Source organism: Haliotis cracherodii, unplaced genomic scaffold (genome assembly GCF_022045235.1).
Source record: "Haliotis cracherodii isolate W230 unplaced genomic scaffold, xgHalCrac1.p SCAF_12, whole genome shotgun sequence".
NCBI lineage: Eukaryota > Metazoa > Mollusca > Gastropoda > Lepetellida > Haliotidae > Haliotis > Haliotis cracherodii.
Window position 1 is genome coordinate 40,325,922 of NW_027266267.1, and position 19,519 is coordinate 40,345,440.

The 19,519-nt window shown below is 41.9% G+C and overlaps 1 protein-coding gene across 1 annotated transcript in view; it reads right to left on the reverse strand.

The window, feature by feature from the left end:
- LOC139457380 (scavenger receptor cysteine-rich domain-containing protein DMBT1-like) overlaps positions 1-19,519 on the reverse strand; it is a 72,484-nt gene that overhangs the window by 41,722 nt on the left and 11,243 nt on the right. The window contains exons 3-4 of the mRNA XM_071238784.1: positions 10,614-10,780; positions 9,870-10,005 (exon numbers count right to left, since the gene is read on the reverse strand). Of these exons, the coding sequence (XP_071094885.1) occupies positions 9,870-10,005; positions 10,614-10,780 (303 nt within the window). The remainder of the gene's footprint in view (positions 1-9,869; positions 10,006-10,613; positions 10,781-19,519) is intronic.

Consider the following 19,519-nt stretch of genomic DNA (forward strand, 5'->3'; position numbering starts at 1 on the left):
TCCGATACCTATCATCATATCTTGGTCAAATGTCACATTTGTCCTCTACTCACAGAGACATTCATGAATACCTGGAGAACGGTGGGTTTTCTGTTCAAATTAGGTCTGACAATCCTTTTGGAAGAATTCCAGTTGACTATACTCTGGAGGAAACCGCAAACAAAGACACACAAACGGCAGGAGGAACCAACGGTTTCAGTCTTAAGGCAGGAGCTGTTACAAAATGCTGTCTGATGGCAGAATACCGCAGCATCTTCCTTGGACAGATCCGTAATATGACGAAGTTGAATAGATCATTATTCAGTCACCCAGATTTGCAACAGACAAGGATTGCCAAAGATGGAAGTAATGTTGAATCAGTAGTGGATATGCTGGATCAATCCTTTCAGCAATGCTGAGTTGGTGTCACTATCCACTGCTGCTGCAGCCACTCCAAACATCACTTCTGAAATCTGAGAGCAGAAGAAATAGGAGAAAAGTCTTTCAGTGACTTTCATTCCAGACGTCTTCTTACCAACCCTCCATTGCAGAAATTTCACGATCGGCTGCCAAGAAACAATTTGAAAACCTTCAGCAACCTGACCAAGAAGAAGCAAAAGGTTCAAACTAGCCAAACTGAAGTAGTGCTCAGAGCAGATAGAAATCTGTTTGCTCATATGGTCATAATAGCACAGAACAGACAAGTCAATATGAAATCTGTATTCAGCCACCCCCTTGGACCTTTACCACTGTCACTTGCATACCCTGATGGATCACTCAGAAAGACAAGTAAATCAACTTTGGCCAGGGAATTGGAGAAAACTGCACCATTATCATAAACTATTCCAGAACCATCTTGTACTTTGATTGATGGAATGGCAATTGTACAGAAAATCAAGGGTGATAACAAGACTTTCGAAACTGTTGCTGATGACATTTTTGTATAGATTTTGCACGAAGGAGACAACGAATTGACGTAGTGTTCGATGAGTAAATGGTGTGTCCATCAAGAACGCAGAAAGAAGTCACTGGTACTGGAACACAGTTTAAGAACATCGCACCTGGTCACAACATCAGACAATGGCGAAAGTTTCTGTCTAGGTCAAGCAACAAACAGAATCTCATCCAGTTTCTCGTCATTGAGTGGAAGAAGGAGAAATATACTTCTAAGGACTGCATTCAGCTTAGTCCAGAAAGCTGTGACTATATAGAGGTGAGGTGAAATTGGGTTTAACGTCGCGTCCAAGATTATTGCACTTATATAGCGTGCATGCACGTGTATGTGTGTGTGTGGCTGCTTGTACTAGTCCGGACTGATGCCGATTTATAGTGCTAGCTCACTGAGATACCATGCCGCAGTTTAACATGAATACCCCACTCAGACACAGTATACTGACTCCGAGCCGAACAGTCCTTGTTTTAGCCCCTTAATGCCGAGCGCCAGACAGGGTAACAACAAGTACAATCTTTTAACGTCTTTTTGTATGACGCGGCCCGGGATCGAACCCTGGGCGGACGCTCTACCACAAGACCACGGAGGCGGTCGACTATATAGAGGAATTAAACTCAACACAAGAAGAAACAGATACTCGACTTCTTCTTCATGCCAGCCATGCGTCAACTCGAGGTTATAGAACCATTATTGTATGTTCTGAGGATACCGACGTATTTCTCCTATGCCTGTCTTTGCTTTCCCTCCTGCAGTCAGATCTCTACATGAAGCTTGGAACAAGAAACAGAACAAGATTCATCAGTATATCCAACGTTAGGAAGGCACTGGGACAAAACGTATCTGAAGCCATTCTTGGATGTCATGCCTTCACAGGATGCGTCACCATCAGCTCCTTTGCTGGGAAAGGTAAACTGTCAACCTTGAGACTACTTAAAGTTAACAAGAAGTACCAAGCCTGCTTCAAAGAACTGGGACTCCATCATAAGTTGCCAGAAGAAGAGTTTTCCATACTTGAGGATTTTACTTGCTTTTTGTATGGTTCCTCTCTCAAGCATGTGAATATTTTTCAGCACAACCTTTTCCTTTCAAGAAAAGGTGAAATGGAATCCCACCAACTTCCGCCATGCAGAGATTGTTTGATGAAACATTCACAGAGAACCGCAATATGGAAGAAAGCTCTCGACGACAGGCCCAACATCCCATCACCTGATGGCTTTGGATGGACCATGGAACAGACAGCTGATGGATACGACCTGGCAGTTGACTGGATGAGTGGTCTTCCAGCGCCTGAATCTGTGTTGCAGCTAATGGGCTGCAAGTGTCCCAAGTCATGCAAACTTCCCAGCTGCACATGCATCTTATATGGACTGACCTGTACTAGCATATGCAAACTCCCAAACATGCACCAACTTTGGTGAGGAGAGCGAGTCGGGCGACAGTTGTGGAGACGAAGAAGATTGACTTGAACTGATAATGTTTGTATTTATGCAGATATCATCAAGTGTATTTTAATGTCAGCTCTTATTTGGGAGAAAAACCTTAAGTAAGGCAGGTCTTAGACGCCTACAATGCTGGTTAAACAACCCTCAGGCACAGGCATCGTGCTACAGGAATGGGAGCTTGATTGAAGACAATTTCAGCTTGGATTAGTCAAGTGCACAGGAGTTGGGAAGCTTGTCATTCCACCAAACCCAGACGTCACTATCACTGACAAGGCACTTCCCTAACAGAATATATGTGCTATATTGCAAAGAACTAGCCGTTCAGCTACTCACGATGACCTTGACTTCTCACCCTACTTGATTACTGACAGAGAGAAAGGATTTGTGGATGTCAATGTTTTCAACATATCTACAAGGACAGTAGTCATTCACCCCATGCTCTTCTATGTGAGATCCAGCCTGCATTTGTTGAAAAACAGCTTACCTTGGAAGACAGTTCTTAGGACAGCACTTCACTCTTTAACATGATGGACATAGAGTCTTCATGAATCTCAACCACTCAGCATAAAGAGGGATTGCAGGTTACCTCTGACTATTTAGACATGTTCTCTCATGTTGACCTTGACCTTGGACACACTAGTGCATGTAGGTACCATGAATTCAAGTGTGACTTAGTTGTGTTTCAATGAAATTGTGGATGGAGAATCAGTAGACAAAACCTTAATGACAATCATGATTGCTAACATATTCTATTTTCTATTATTGGGATTTTGATACCTTGTGGTGGACAAAATCATGTCCAACTTATGAAAAGGTCTAAAATAATTACATATTATCATTTCACAACCCAGATGAGCATACATATGGCTAAATGATATTAAAGTATCAATAAGACATACAAATTTATGCTTTAAATGGGTAAAAGGGACAGAAAATCTTTCATTTCCAACGTTTAATATTTGTTACCATTTTTAGACACCCTCAAATGTCAAAGGTCATTTCTATAAATAAGCTGCCGTAAAATCCTTGCTATCATATCATAATATGACTAATGTTTCCTAGGCTGTACAAAAATGCATATGTCCCACGTGGTACCAATTTGCCAAATTTTATTTCTGGGACCAAGCCACTAATACTTATGCTGTACCCGTCCTCTCATATTCTTTTCGTGTTGACTGGACGAAGCACGAAATTCAAGTTATTGGCATCCTAACATGAAGAATCCAATTAGACAATAGATCCAACCACCCTTGCTCTTCCTGCAATCACTTATATTTACAACTCATAATTGGAGGGTGTGGTTTGATTAACGTGGAGATCCTTCATGATAGAATTGTTTTGTGCACTTTTGCACACATATATTTGTCTCATGATCCTCTTGTGAAGCATGTCAAACTCATGATGAAAACAAGGCATCCCATAATTTTCTTAAACGAGCAAAGAATGTGGGACATAATCTCAATGTCAGTGTTGATTTTGTTGATGGTTCTGTACTGCTGGACGGTACAGAAATGAGTGTCAACCAAGCAAAGTGCCATATCAAATCGGCCCAGGCTCGGTTTTTCAAGGAGAGACTGTCTTAACGATCACTGCATCGATTTTATGTGCAGTGTGTCGAGAGGGACAGCAGCCCCTTCCTTTGCTTTGATGAAGTCGGCTGGCCTGAAAGTGAAACAGAAGGCTTTCTGTTTGCTGCTCAGGACCAGTCACTTCCCACTCGAAACCGTCAATGTCTGATTTTGCATTAAAATGTAAATAAGAAATGTAGATTTTGAAAAGAATTTAATGAGACTGTCCAATACATTGTCAGTGGATGCCAAGCTTTTGCACAAACACAGTATCTTAAGCGACATGAAGAAGCTCAATCATTTTATTACCATGCTTGTGGTTTTGACGCAGAGGTCCACCAATGGTACAACCCGGAATATGTAAAAGGGGTCATGGAAATTGATGAATACAAAATTCTTTGGAATAGGCCCGTTTACAGCCTCAGGCGTATCCAGGCCAACAAACCTGATCTTGTCTTTTTTGATAAATCAAATGAAATCATTCATATCATTGAATGTTCTGTCCCTTCTGACAAGATTCAGGAAGAACATGGCAAGTATGTGGACCTCGCTTTCAAAAGGTCACGCTTGCATCACAAGTACCAAGTTGTCTGACTCCCCATTCTTCTCGGTGCCTTAGGTTTTGTACTTCCCAGTTTGTTGACTGACATTAGGAGAGTAACTGGGTTTACTCCCAGGAATACAGCCCTTCTGACAATCTGGGTAAAGCAGAAGGCTGCAGTGTTGGGAGTCTTCACATTCTCCGAATGTTTCTGGGTGGGTTAGACTAGGCAGCGCTTTCTGGGAAGTCCCTGCGTGGGGCAAGGGCCCTGAGCTGATGACGAGCCCAACAAGCCTGTCTGTGCCAGGATCACCAAACCCTCTTTGCAGCATGTTTTATTTTAATCTGTGCGTAATAACAACTATAATAATAATAGTGTCCACTCTAGTGTCAGAAATAACATAAGAGTTTAAAGGGACACGATGTCCCATGGACTAGATTAAGTTACAAATGAGCATGTTAAATATGCAATCTGTGGCTTATATAAACACTTGTCGAATTGGTGGGCAATCATCCTGGGAAGTAATCGATAAGGAAGTTATTCGAACGGATAATCGTTAATTATCTGCAAGACTACATATCAGTGTCAAGTCCGAGCTCGAGCTTCGCAAATACACTCCAATGTGGCTTTAGAAAGGGACATTGGAGCGACAACAGCTATCCATGTACTGAAGGATGTTATATCCTATTATCTGGAGAGGCAATAGAACGTATATTCAGGTTTCTTAAACAATGAAAAGGCATTCGACCGTATCTGGCATGATGGTGTACTCCTGAAATTGTTCGAATGCTGAATATATGGTCGTGTCTGGCACCTGAAACAGCATTTACATAAAGGTGTTACAGCATGTGTGAAACATGGTGGATGTACCCGTGACTTCTTGAAGATGTCTTTGGGTGTTGGGCAAGGAAGAGTTCTATATGCACGTTCTTAGTTTATATTAATAGACTTAGTACTGCCCTAGATTATGCTAACACAGGACGTATCGTTTCCCACTGTGCGACTGGTACAACACTGATTAAGTCTTCACAGATAGGAATGTCGAGACCAGATGATGTAGTTTGTGAATGTGCCTGCAAATGCAGACTATACTTCAACGCGGAGATAAGTTGAGTTCTTGTGTGTTATGACTTCACAAAAAGAAACTGAGATAACTATAAGACCATGTGCCAAGTTCAGACGTACCATAGGTTGTGAACGCGGGAAACTGAGAGATATCTGATGACGTTTCTCTCCCATGTCGTGTCCGTAATGGCATCGCTGATTGGTTTACAAAACGGAAATAGAAACGTAAGCCAATCGCTGACCTTGTTAACAGTGTTTTGACAATGTTAAGGACTATGGTCCAAATAGCATCCCCGAAACTTTGTCAAAAGGAAAATAGGTTTCAAGAAAGTTTGCTTGAAGAGCCAATATACTCTTTCAACACCATAGGCCGGTAGACCGGCCAAGCCATAGTCACGTCAAAATAGAGGGTAGATCTATATCATTTTATGAACTTACCTGTCATATCATTCATTTATGAAATCTATCACATTTCACAATGTCTGAAATATGTATGCCATTCAGTTTATCCTATTTTATCGATTGATTAAAAATTATTCACTATTTCCCGCTAAGTTAATGAAAATAAAATTCTTGGACACACACTTTGACAATGGGTCCACATTGAACATGTCAAAGAGCAAAATAAAGACGTTTCGAGCAAATCTTTAAATATAGTCTACAAAGTAACCAATTAAATCAACCAAAATATATCTTTAAGTTGTCAAACTTACAGTTAAGTTATTATTTCCAATTTTTCGTGCGATTGCGTGACATCTCGGCTTTTTGTCGCCTCGATTTCTTGGCTCGGATATGATGTTTCCAATATGCCTTAAAAACCTAACCAAGCACGATACATCAACAAAGTTCCATGTTTTCAATATAGATCGCGAGTTTCCTGCTTGAAACGTTCAGAATAACAAAAAACTTTCGCCAAAATCATAAATTCATTACACACTACCATTGCTGTAATTTGATTGACAGCCTGAGGTCATGTGCTCTAGTTTGACCAATCCCCACCCTCGTAGCAGATATCAGCAAGAAAGCACGTTACAGCTACGAAAGGACTCTGGGCGAGTTAAGTGTAGATGAAAAAATAAGCTTTCTAATACTACTTACTGAGCGGACAGCCGCTGTTATCGGGAACTTGATGATGACAGATACTATTTACAATGATTTTTAAAATACTTTTCCTATCACGTAAACAGTCAAAAAAAGAAGAAGAAATAGGTAAGTTGATTTTATGATTTTTTTTATATTTGACAAAAATCGTCAAACTTTTCGCTTCTTGGATCCTAAATCTGGACGTTTGAATGTGGTAGCTTACATTTTTGTATTTACAGCTGACTTAAGTAATGTGATAAACATAAATATGTATAAACAGTAGGATTAGACCTTTCGAATTGTGTATAACATGCAGTTGCAAAGTTGTTTTACTAGAGTAAGACTAACATTTAGTCTATGAAATCTTATATTACACAATACCCTTCTCGACTCTAAAAATAAATATATAATGTCCCCTATGCTGATTTCCTAGCTTGAGCTGGCTAGACTTGCTTTTGTATATATCGTGCCCCCAAACCCCCCTAGACAGCTTCGCTCCCTAAGGTACCGCAGCTACCGCGCCTCAGGGGACCCCATTATTTTGGAGAACAACGCAAACACTGCATATATATATATATATATATATATATATATATATGACGGACATTTCCCTACAAAGGTGATACAGAAGAGAACTGTGAACAGTGCAATAGGAGAGTAAATGAAATGTTCAGAGAAAATATCAAGACGCCATTTCCCGCCATATACAGACCGCCCAAATAGCTGTGATATTTTAAGTGCGGCGTTCAACAACGTGCGCGCACGCACTCACACACACACACACAAACTCAGACCCGCGGGTAGAATACGTCTCCAGCAATCCATGCTTGCCATTAAAGGCGACTACGCTTGTGTAAAGAGGCAACTAACAGGATCGGGAATTGAGGCTCTCTGACTTGGTTGATGCATGTCATCGTATCCCAACTGCATGGATCGATGTTCATGAGGTCAGCCACTTGACTGTCTGGTCCACATTCGATTATTTACAAAACGGTCGTCATGTAGCTGGAATATTGCCAAATGCGGCGTTAAGCAAGAAACAAACAAACAGAAACTCAAAGACATAAGAATCGTCACCTCATATATGTTCAAAGCCACAACAATAAAAAAGCTGTATATAAACAGGTGATTGTTGTATCTTAAAATAGGGTAATTTTACAACATGTTTACATAAACACTTACAAATCCAGTGGTAGAAATTCATTTTATCGACGTTTTGCAAAGAAGGTTAACTGTCCAATATTCGATCACAAATACAAATGAGCCGCAGTCTCATTAAAATCAGATCTTAGTTTTCACTACTGCTAAACAAAGATCTGAGGACATCCCATTACGGGTCATGTCAGAACGACTTTTCGCGAATTTTGACCGACCAATGAAATGACTGACGAGAAATCGACATCAGCCAATCAGAAGGCAGCTTTCTCGAGCTTTACTACACTAATTTCAAACTGGCGACTACGCTTCAAAACATTTTTGACGTATTCTCGATTAAAAAAATTAAAACTGATAAGAAGAACATTCCTAAATGGCTTATAGATGGCCTAGATTGTATTGATATAATAATAAAACCCGTAACTGTCGTTCGGAATACCCTGTGTTCATGGTTGCATGAATAGAAAACACATTCCAACAGTCACTTTCATGATCTGGTAAGCGACGCTCTGATTGGTGGGATGAAAGGTCGTTCTGACGTGACCCTAAATGGGATGTCCTCAGATCCTTGTTTAGCGATGGCGAGAACTAAGGTCTGATTTAAATGAGATTGAAATGAACGGCCACTTTCAAATTGTAAGAAGAAAAAGCTTTGATGCAGGCTCTGACATGACGCCGAGCAGAGAAAGTCAGTCGACTTATGGCATGCACAGGGATCAGACGCCATTCTGCCTGCACTGCCTGTGCTAACACTCTTGTCTCTTGACGTGGCTGACGTTGCCTAATCTGACGTCCCACAGACCAGGAGATCTTGCCGGCCAGGAAGAACGTTGTTGATCTTGAACAATGTTCTGGTAATGCGGACTGTGGCGTTATCTTGCTGGAATAACGTGTGACGTTGAAGAACTGGCAGCACAACTGGCGTTAATACTTCATTGATGAAGCGTGATGTAGCTCGACATTCCTCGCCCACCTCATTCTCGTCAATGTTCACGCATTAACGTCATGCTCTTGAATGGTCGAAAGGCTCTCAGACTGTCGTCTCGAAGTCGTCTGGACAGTCTTTCTGCTGATGGGATGACAAAGAGCGTGTTGACCTGATGACGATACTGTGAGGTATCTGTTTCTAAGGTGAAGCAGCCGTAAATGGCTGTCCTCCTGAGGGGTGATAGCTCTGGGTCTACCGCTTCTGTCTGCTGTTCCACCTGTCTGCCTAAACCAGCCGACTGACTTCAGTATCGTCCTTCTCGAACATCCCATTACCCCAGTAACATGGGCTCTAGTTGCCCCCATATCCAACATTTCCATTGCCTTTTCTCTCCGTTCCAATGTTAATCGAAGCATGACCACTATTGGCATCCGAATGTGCAAATACCAAACTATTACCACACTTTCGACGTTGTGTACACCATTGACGACTGTTGGTAATACGACGATTTGTGAGGGGTGGCACAACACACCGTCAAGCATGGAGATGAGCTGCATGTAGACGATTTCTTATTGTCTGACCTGTAACTTGTACTCCAGTAGCCTGATTAAAGTTTGCAGCAATTTGATTTGAGGTTTGTGCTCGATTTCGTAGAGCCTGGTTTTTAGATCAATCGCACTTGTACTCTTATTGTCGTTTTTGGGCGCCTGACTGGGATCAATCGTCAATATATTGGTTTTGTTGGTACCTGTTCCATAGTCTGCTAATCACAGACTGTTAAACATGGCCACTGCACGCGGACCTTTCCAGTTTCCAGCATGCCAGTAGCTCGTAGACGCTCAGTGCGTTGAAAACGCCTCATCGCCAATTTATACACAAACAATGAATGAAATCAAGTAAATCTCAGCTGTATGATAAGCAGAATAAAAAAAGTAATAATGTTCCACTCGACCTTCCTGGTATGTACAAAGTATAAGAGGTGTTTTGGTGTTTTACAGACATAATTGATGTTTGATGTTTGTCCTCAACACCTTTGTGCTTATACTTGGCATTAACATTTATATTTCATTATCTCCTACTTTTTTTCTGAAGAGCATATGCATGGGGAGAGGGCCACTTAGGGAGTGTTGAATAACATTGCGCAAAAAAACATACCTGTCCATACAGCCTTAAAACCCTTCCCGCGATGCCTCGTAATAAAGACAACACGGTAGTAGACAGCTGACTGAACAATGTATCCCCGTCTGTTTCCAAATAGAGTGACAAGGAGGCTGTTGGAGGCGTCATAAACCTGCAGTTTATAAAAAAGAAGGTTAAGTCACACTTTGACGACATCCAAATTTGTCTACAAAGAAGACAAACTGCTATGGAATGAAAACCAGATGCTATATAACACATGCCTTAAGTACAAGTGATGAAACATTCTATAGTCATTCGCCATTTTTACGAAACATAATCATATTTGATTGCGTAATCTTAAGCCCTTCAACGTTCTTTATATTTTGTGTCTGTAAAAGTATTGTCTTAAAGATTCAATAATCTGGTTCATTTACTTCCATGCTTCATTCCATATTGTTTCTAACTACTTTACGTCCCCGTGAAGATTCGGGGTTCGAATTGGTCTTCAGCAGCCCATGCTTGTCGTAAGAGGCAACTAACGGGATCGCGTGGTCAGGCACGCTGCATTGGTTGATGCATGTCATCGTATCAGAATAGCGTGGATCAATACTCAAGAAGTCAGTCACTGGATTGTCTGGTCCACACTCGATTATGTACAGACCACCGTCATATAGCTGGAATATTGCTAAGCGCGGCGTTATACAGCAGACAAACAACACAAAAATCTAACTGCTTCACAATAAGATATATGTATATTCAATATAACACTTGTTTACGTACCTTGACAAAATCATGCACATCGTTTGTACTGAAGTCTTCAAACACGAGAGTGACCAATGTCACTCCTGCATCAATGATGTAGGTACAGTGCAGGCCTCTGTTGTAATTGCCAGGGTAGTTAGGTGAGGTGAAAGAGCCAGACGAGCCTGTGTAGCGTTCTCCGCATCCTGAAGAAGATACAAAAAGGCGTTTGTGCATGTAATGTATCTTCTTATCAATTAAATAAAGCGTTTGTATGAGGAAAAACGTGAAAAAGTTGGTCCAAAACTAACAAAATCACTTTTAGATGTGGAAAGATACCCTTCGCTGCAAATTGCTAATTTTATGAAGAATAATTTATTCTTTGTGTAGATCCCACAGTAAATTTAGAGTGTTGGCTAAATGTTGATGTTGAAAGATATAAATTATAAAGTAAGCTTTGTCCCTATCTCACCAAAGGAAATAATTTTATTGAGGATGAATCATATGTCCAACTTATGTGTATAGATAAACTGCTTTCAGTAATTCCTACTTGGACAGACATCTTAACTCAAATTCTGTGAAATGCATAACTGTTACTACCACCTGCTATACATATACATTTGTATATTACAATAAACTTTCATATATTGTCACTGAGTAACTAAAATGTTTGACTGGCTGTGTGCCTGCCTGCCTGTGACCATAACCTATGCTGATGTTGTACCTCTTTAGTTGATGTATTATTGGCCTATATATGATAGCTACGCAACAAATCGCAAAGAATAATGAAGAACGAAGTGTTGTTTATTTCACGATAAAACATGGTTCTATCCTGACGTCATTTCCGGAGATTCGAACATGCGCTCGCGACATGATGATGTCGTAAATTGGACTGTTTTTTTGGAGAGGGAGGTGTCTAGTAAGTTGTTCCCCGTAGATCTAACTGAGCAACGCAGATGAATGCAATGGCCGAACAATCGCAATCAAAAGAAGGCGAGATATGACAATCAGTATAAGGAAGTGTGGTGAGGTGAAATGGGGTTTAACGTCGCGTCCAAGATTATTTCACTTATATAGCGACGTGCATGTACGTGTGTGTGTTTGTGTGGCTGCTTGTACTAGTCCGGACTGATGCCGATTTAAAGTGCTAGCTCCATGAGATAACATGCCGCAGTTTAATATGATTACCCCACTCAGACACAGTATATTGACTCCGACCCAACCCGTTCTTGTTTTAGCTCCTTAATGCCGAGCGCCAGACAGGGTAACAAGAAGTACCATCTTTTAACGTATTTTGGTATGACGCGGCCGGGGATCGAACCCCGGACCTTCCGTTCTCCGGGCGGACGCTCTACCACTAGACCACGGAGGTGGTCAGTATTAGGTGAAAAGGTACAGAAAATCGGCGTGAAAATTGTGAGTACATCCGGGAAAAAAACACACATATTCTCTCTGCAGTGTTTAATTGTATGATAAACAACTCCCACTCGTCGTTTATTTCTTAAATAGCCTTTGATATGAATAAAATGCATTTATATCTGTAAATTTAAATGACGGATAAACAGTTATCGATGACAATTTATCAGTTTTTGGCTCTAATGAACATCCCAACTCTGAACATTTAATTAGGCTACATTCATATGTGTGTGAACCAGCAACAACCAGTTGTGTGCTGTTGTCAGTACGTTCCATGTTTCACAGTCTGTGATCAGCAGACTACGGAATAGGTACCAACAAACCAAATGTTTGACGATCGACCCTATTTAGGGATTCCCAGTTCAATGACAAGCGTACAGGATCGATCCTAAACCAGGCTCTACAAAATCGAGACTGAACGGCAAATCACATTGCCGCAAACTACTGGAGTACGAGTCACTGGCAAGCGATTAGAGATCGTGTACATGCTGCAGATCTCTAAGCTCGATGCTTATGCTTCCCCTTACCAACAGTCGTCAATGGTTTATACGCTGGGATAATCGTCGCTTGTCACGTGTCATGTTTTCAGAAGTGTCCCGATTCACTTGGCACTTTTTTGATTGGTGTGGTCGTTTCTGACCACGTCGAAATGAACAGCAAGCCAAATTCAACATGAGACATCAAAACAGATTTTATGGTGCAGTGATTCACCTGCTAAATTGTGCTTTGGGGACCCAACCGAACCTAGCCTCTTAGAACATTTCAGAAAATTGTAGGGATATGTCCCCAATGTGCAAATAATGATAACCAATTCTTACAAATTGTGAACAACAGTGATGGGTACCAGGAAAACACAACAGTAGTCTGTCGGACTATCTGGTATACCAAATGAGGTTGTCTTGATAAAGTTTAGGTAGTCCACAATCATAAAAATTAATAGATTAAATGTTTTGAATACTTTCATGCTTCAAGCACTAGTCAACAATTTTGCTGGTTAAGTAGTGTTGATTATCTCTTGGAATTATTGTTTGTTATTTATCAAAAGATTATCGGAGGTAATCTAGTAAAATGCACAGTTACGGATTTAAGCAATTTAACATCATTGATAATTCTCAGGCTTTTAATTATCATCATATCCAAGCATGGGTAAATAAATGTACCCACTCGATAAAGAAATCAGATTTATACATTTGTTCTGATGGCAATTATTATCAAGGATATGATGCGACTTATTACTATCAAAATGGACTCTGCATGTTAAAACATTTTCAATAAAACGTCGGCTAAATATGCAAAATATTTTGGACATTTTTATAATTAATTGGCACATTGCTGATGGCCAGTAACATCTGAATCCGTTATTCTAGAGATAATTGCCTCAGGACATTTACGATTTCAGATTTCATCATCTTTGGATAGAACATTCCTCCACATTATGAACACATTTAAAAAAATCTACAGGACGTATGCTTCCCCTGACCTTCACTATGAGGTCACAGTAAAGGTCAACAACCACCGACATGACACCTTGACAATAGAACTGAACCAAATCAATGATGAATGAGTAAATTTTTACACAGACTTTAGCAATATTTCAATAATATCCAAGCGAGGGACCCATGCCTTCAGCTTGACAAGATAACGCTCTAACCACTAGGCTACCCAAGCCCCCAACTTTGTGTTGAGGTTCTGGAGAAATTCTGCTCATAAACAAATTGGTCAGTTGCTTCCCATGACCCTGTTAATCATGTCAAAGTCACCTTTATCAACTGTGGTCTGCAAACAACCCCAACACCCCTCACATGTTCTACAGGGGTAGACCCCCTTGGTCAATTCCAACTGGAAATTAACTTGTCCCTGAAGATGTTTCACTAGCCTTGGACAAACGGACGAGTGCTAGGCGTATGCCTGGGTTCTTGAGACACACTGCTGAGCAACAACAAATTGGACAAATGCTTGCAATGAATTTGACCAAAACGTCAAGGTCATCATTATCAACAGGGCTTTGCAAAAACCACGCACTGGCAACAGTTCTGATCCAAATTCAAGCAGAAGTTCTAGGGGATAAATTGTTAACAACAACTATGAGACATACAGACATAGGTCAAGGCCAAGTAACCTGCTTCGAGTGCAAGCGTGGCAGCAGGGAACAAAAAAAGATTCAGGTTCTCTATAGCAACTAATAATACATTGGCACTTACTTGAAGTAAGTATATTGACACGGGTATTTGGCAGTGAAACTTAAGGGGTTTTTTTATTATTCAATAACACACAAACAAACAATAATATATATCTAAAAGCTAAAATTATCCAGGATTGCTTGTTGGCACCAAGGCAGAAGCAGTTACACTTCAAAGGTATCAATGTCCGTAAATTCTGATTCATTTTGAAACAGGCCACGAAAGGTGTAAGGTAACTAACATCAGTTCATTAAAACTTCTTTCTTAATGATGTAACATGTTGATTACACTTACAGCAAACATGGTCCCTGGATGTTTCCAGGGTGTCAGTCCTGACCCTCATTTAATCATAAGTTATAATGTATGAATGCAAAACTACTGGTGCCCAACAGGCAGGTTAGGTTGGGTCATCTGAGAGAGGAATTGACATGCATATTCATTGATTGACAAGAATAATGTTATAGTGCCAAGGAATCGGAGATCTTCTGATTAGCCACTGGAGGAAGAAACCAGAATTGTCTCATCAAGTAGGTCCGGACTGGAGGAGCGTATCCTTCGTCCTTTCTATGATCTTGAGTTTCATCTGACCATGATGCAGACTTTCCAGTCCCAGTCATCAAGGGAAATTATATACTGGTTAAAGCCATGATATAATTTGAATACTGTTAAATGGCGTTAAACTCAACTCACTCACTAACTCGAAAAAACCTTGAAAGCGACCTTAACACCCATTTCACCTCCTTGTTGAGAGAGACAATTTGTAGGGCCTACCAACTGATTCCGGATTCGCCTTGTTTGGTTCCAAGATCTGGGCGCATGAAACTCGGGTGATTGTGTTATCCATTGCTGCATTGAAGTCTGCCTCGGTGGAATCTGTCGTCGGTGTCTGCCAGTGGGCTCTATGCTTCAGTTTGTTTTATAGTCTCTCTATCACAGAGGTTGTTGTGGCATTTAACCCGCCTTCCTTACGTGGGATTCAGGCAACGTCTTATATAAGTTAAAACTCCAGGACAGGTCCTTATCCTTGGTTGTGTATTGTGTCTATTTAGTCTAGTGTTTGAGGCATATTAATGATCTGTACAAGTGAAGGAGGGTTGCCTGATCCCCTCCCCACCCTGAAATGGAAACGTCTTTCAAGTCGAGGGCCTTCAGGAACTTAGATATTTGATGTGAATACAGTTTGTTTTGAATTTAGAAAATTTGAAGACACTTCGTTTGCCCATTTTGGAATTTTGTTAAGACAGACCTGTAGCTGTCTTTCTATTGTATTTATATTCTTACCACAAGAAGAAATGTTGAATTCGTCCACAAATGTGAACCATCAACGCTATTGTTAGAGGCTATTAATTTGGATGCTAAAAAGTGTGACAGACAGGATGCTGCCTTGAGGGACGCCCTGATCTTGATCGAAACGTTCAGACAGGGTAGAGCCCACTCCCACTTGAAATTGTCAGTTGTATCAAAATTCAGATCTGCCCCTCGATCCAAATTCATGCAAATCTTTTAAAATACCATGTTTCCACGTTGTATCATATGCCTTATCTAGGTCTAAAAAGATTGATTCAGTATGTTGTTTATTGACAAAGGAATATTTGATAAAGAATTCTAAACGCACCAGATGGGCAATGGTACTTCTGGTTTTTTTTCGGAAACCACACTGGATGTCACTGAAGAGGTTATTGGTCTCCAATTACCAGACTAATCGATTGTTTACCATGCGTTCCAAGGTTTTACGAACACAGCTAGTTAATGATATTGGACGGTAATTGGGTGGATCTGTATGATCCCGTCCAGGCTTTAGTATTTGGAATGATAATAGCATTGTGCCACGAAGTAGTAGAATTTCCTGTTGTCCATATTTCATCAAATGTATTAAGTAGCGTTTCCAAAGATGAATTGAGCAAGTGATTCAGGAGCTGATGATGTATGTTGTCGGCTCTTGCCGCAGTGTCATGAGCTTGTCCTAGGGCAGTATGCAATTTATGGAGTGAGAAAGTTTCATTGTTGTTAAAATTTACTTGTTTTTTTTCCTGCTGTTTTCGAAACCTCTGAAATTGAGGGTTTTAGTTGAAAGATAAGAAATGGTTTGCCAAAGTTCTACCAAGCTTTTTGTCAATTTCAGATTGATATTAAGTACTAACTACTAAATGACTTTATCGCTTGTATCCAAACCATTAGCTAATTACGCCCATAACCTAATCACCCCTTGTAACTGAATCACCCCCAGGTCAGCACCCTGCACCGTGCCCAGGGCACTGGATCCCGCGCAAGCATCACCCCTCCTTTGTTACATCCTGTGGTCAACCATTCACGCACCATCCCTCTTCAAGTACACACGTGTTTCGCTGTATCTAATCGCTTTTGCTTTGTACGTGTTTTTTTTGTACACAATCGCGACTGTTTTGCAGATTACACTTCGAATACCATCTATTTCAGCACCCTCGTATCGCATATATTCGCTCTACTCCCTAATTTCACCCTCGGGACATTTTACACTTGTGGATTACCAACTCACCACCTAGACCTTCCGTCCAAAGAGAAGAGCAGCCATCAACCACAAGCTTGTGAGCTAAGCAGGCTAGGACAACAGGTAGATAAAACCCCGGGAGTACACATTGTACAGGAGGCAATAGCTGATGGCGAGTTTTCGAATTATGGGAATATTGAAGGTGGCACGCCTATGCTTCTTCCCAACAATACAATTAAATGACGCTCAGGCAGTTAACTCGGGTACCCAGGTAAACGAGCAGATGGAAAAAATACTCCAGTTGCTAGAACATTCAGCGCCCAGCCTGGTTAGTGCAAACCATCAGATAAGGCTTGGTTTTAGTTCTCCCGCCATTTCGCTCAACATAGAGAGAATCCCCGATGCCCACAACGAGGCTGATGGTGACGCGGCTTGGCCAGACAATAAGAACGGAAGATACGGGGATTCACTATCCTTCTGTGTGGATGGAATAGATGCAGACATCAAACAACAGGTGAGAGAGAAAATCTGGCGTGGCGAGTTCGTTGACCTAGGCACAATCCTACCAAACACCGAGGAAAGCCACGAGGATGGTACGATAACCATGGCGTATGATTCCTCAGGTAAGATAATTTTTAAACCGGTAAAGCAGCAACTACAGCGCCTGTCCCTGGCTAGCTGGACTTCTGCTTTCCACAGGAACCATAAGAACGGCGGCACTTCGATTCGTAGGGGATGCCTGGTCAACCTGCGACAAACAATTCCAAAACAGAATGTCAAGGGACCCCTCACGCCGCTGGGACAACATTGACGGGGAGTTGTGGCTGAAGAACATGGTCACACAGCCGGTACGACAACCGAGTAAGGCGGACGGGGCGCAATGGCACGGGGACATCGCCAGTAAGGTATGCTGGTATTTTAATTAATTTGGTTGTAGCAGGCACAACTGTAAGTACACTCACAAATGTTGTAAGTGTGGTAAAAATTCCCATGGCTCTAAGATATGCTTTCGAGGGAATGGGGTCCAACAGACCCCATACAAGCCCAACCAGCCTTTCCCTGACAGCAAACCAGCTGTAGAATTCAATTCCCTTCCTCTTTGGATCTCAATGAAATGGCACCCTTGCTACACCAATATGCTAAGGTCAATTACAGAGATGGGTAGGTTTTAGTTTTGGTTTTAAGGTCGAGTTCCAATGAAGCCGAACAGGCAGGCCGCCTTGCACAAAACTTGCGATCAGCCACGCACCAAGACATGGCAGGCTACGTTAAACCAAAACTACCAAAGGAAGTTGACCTTGGCAGGATGGCGGGTCCCTTCAAGGACACCCCCCTGGACAACCTCCAAGTATCCCCAATAGGCCTGGTACCCAAGAAGCAGCAAGGCTATGGTCAGCATTTGGGTAAGCATGCGGAAGAATTCCGTCTAATTCACCATTGTCCTATTACAGGGGTAAATTTATAAACGACTTTATAGATGAAGAGGCCAGCTCCTTGGTGTATGCCAGATTTGATGAAGCTATTCATACGGTTACTAGCAAAATTCGCCATTCAGTCGGCCTTTAGAATTATACCAGTCTACCGATCCGATTTCGAGCTACTGGGCATCAGCTCTGAAGGGGAGTTCTATTTTGATAAATGTTTACCATTTGGCTGCTCCATATCTTGCGCCATATTCGAAACATTGAGTACCTTCCTGCAATGGTGCATGCAATCCCATCTACCAACGTGTCAGATCACGCATGACCTGGATGACTTCCTAACGGGGGCCACAGCAGGCACCAGTCACTGCTCAGACAACCTCAAAGGATGCGTGAATACAATGGAACAGCTTGGAGTCCCTTTTGTCCACGACAAGACGGTGGGCCCCACGACCCAACTGACATTCTTCTGACTGGAAATTGACACCAATGCAGTGCAGATCAGAATCCCAAACATCAAGGAGGCGACAGGGGAAATCCAAGACATCCTGTCAACAGGTAACATCAAGATCACAAAAAGGGCCCTTCAGTCCCTCACAGGCAAGCTTAACTTTATGTGCAGGGCTATACCAATGGCAAGGGCATTCAGCCGAAGGCTAGTCGATCTGCTTAGCAGAGGTAAGCAACCATTTCACCACATTAGGATTGCCAGCTGGGTCAAGGAAGACCTACAAATGTGGTTACCATTTCTCATGCAGCGGGTGGGGCCGGCTTTTGGGCCTACATGCAGGGCAAATGGTGTAACGGCGCATGGTGGACCCAGTGGGTGACAGATGGAGCTGTTCCCCATCACACTGGCCATCCAACTTTGGGGCAAGCAACTAGCAAAGAAATAGGTCCTCTTCTTCTTCGACAACCAGGGCGTCGTAGCAATAATCAACAATAAGTCTACCAAGGCCCCCAGAGGGAAGAGCCTACTCCGCCACCGAATCCTGCAGTGCCTCCGATATGATGTTCTGTTTAGGGCAAAGTATGTCTGTTCCACTGCTAACACTATTGTCGATGTTCTCTCGAGGTTTCAACTCAAACGCTTCCGAGAGGCAGCACCATCCGCGGACCAGAACCCCACACCTATCCCGTGCAACATATGGCTGATCTGAGGCAGGAAGCCGTTAGACTCCTACAACAATCTCTGTCTGTCAAACACATGGGTCACGTACCAAACAGGCATCAATGCCTTACACCAGTTCCGGTCCGCACACAAGCTACAAGAGGTGTGGCCAGTCCCGCTGGATCAGGTTGTAAACTTTATTGCTTATCTGTCAGTCACTCACCACTCCCCTAACACAGTCAAGACTTACATTGTAGCCCTGTCTTCTCAGCACAAATTCCACGGGCTCACCAATTGTACAAAACATTTCCTGGTGGGTAAGAAGGGCCGACCAGACAGAAGAAAACCTA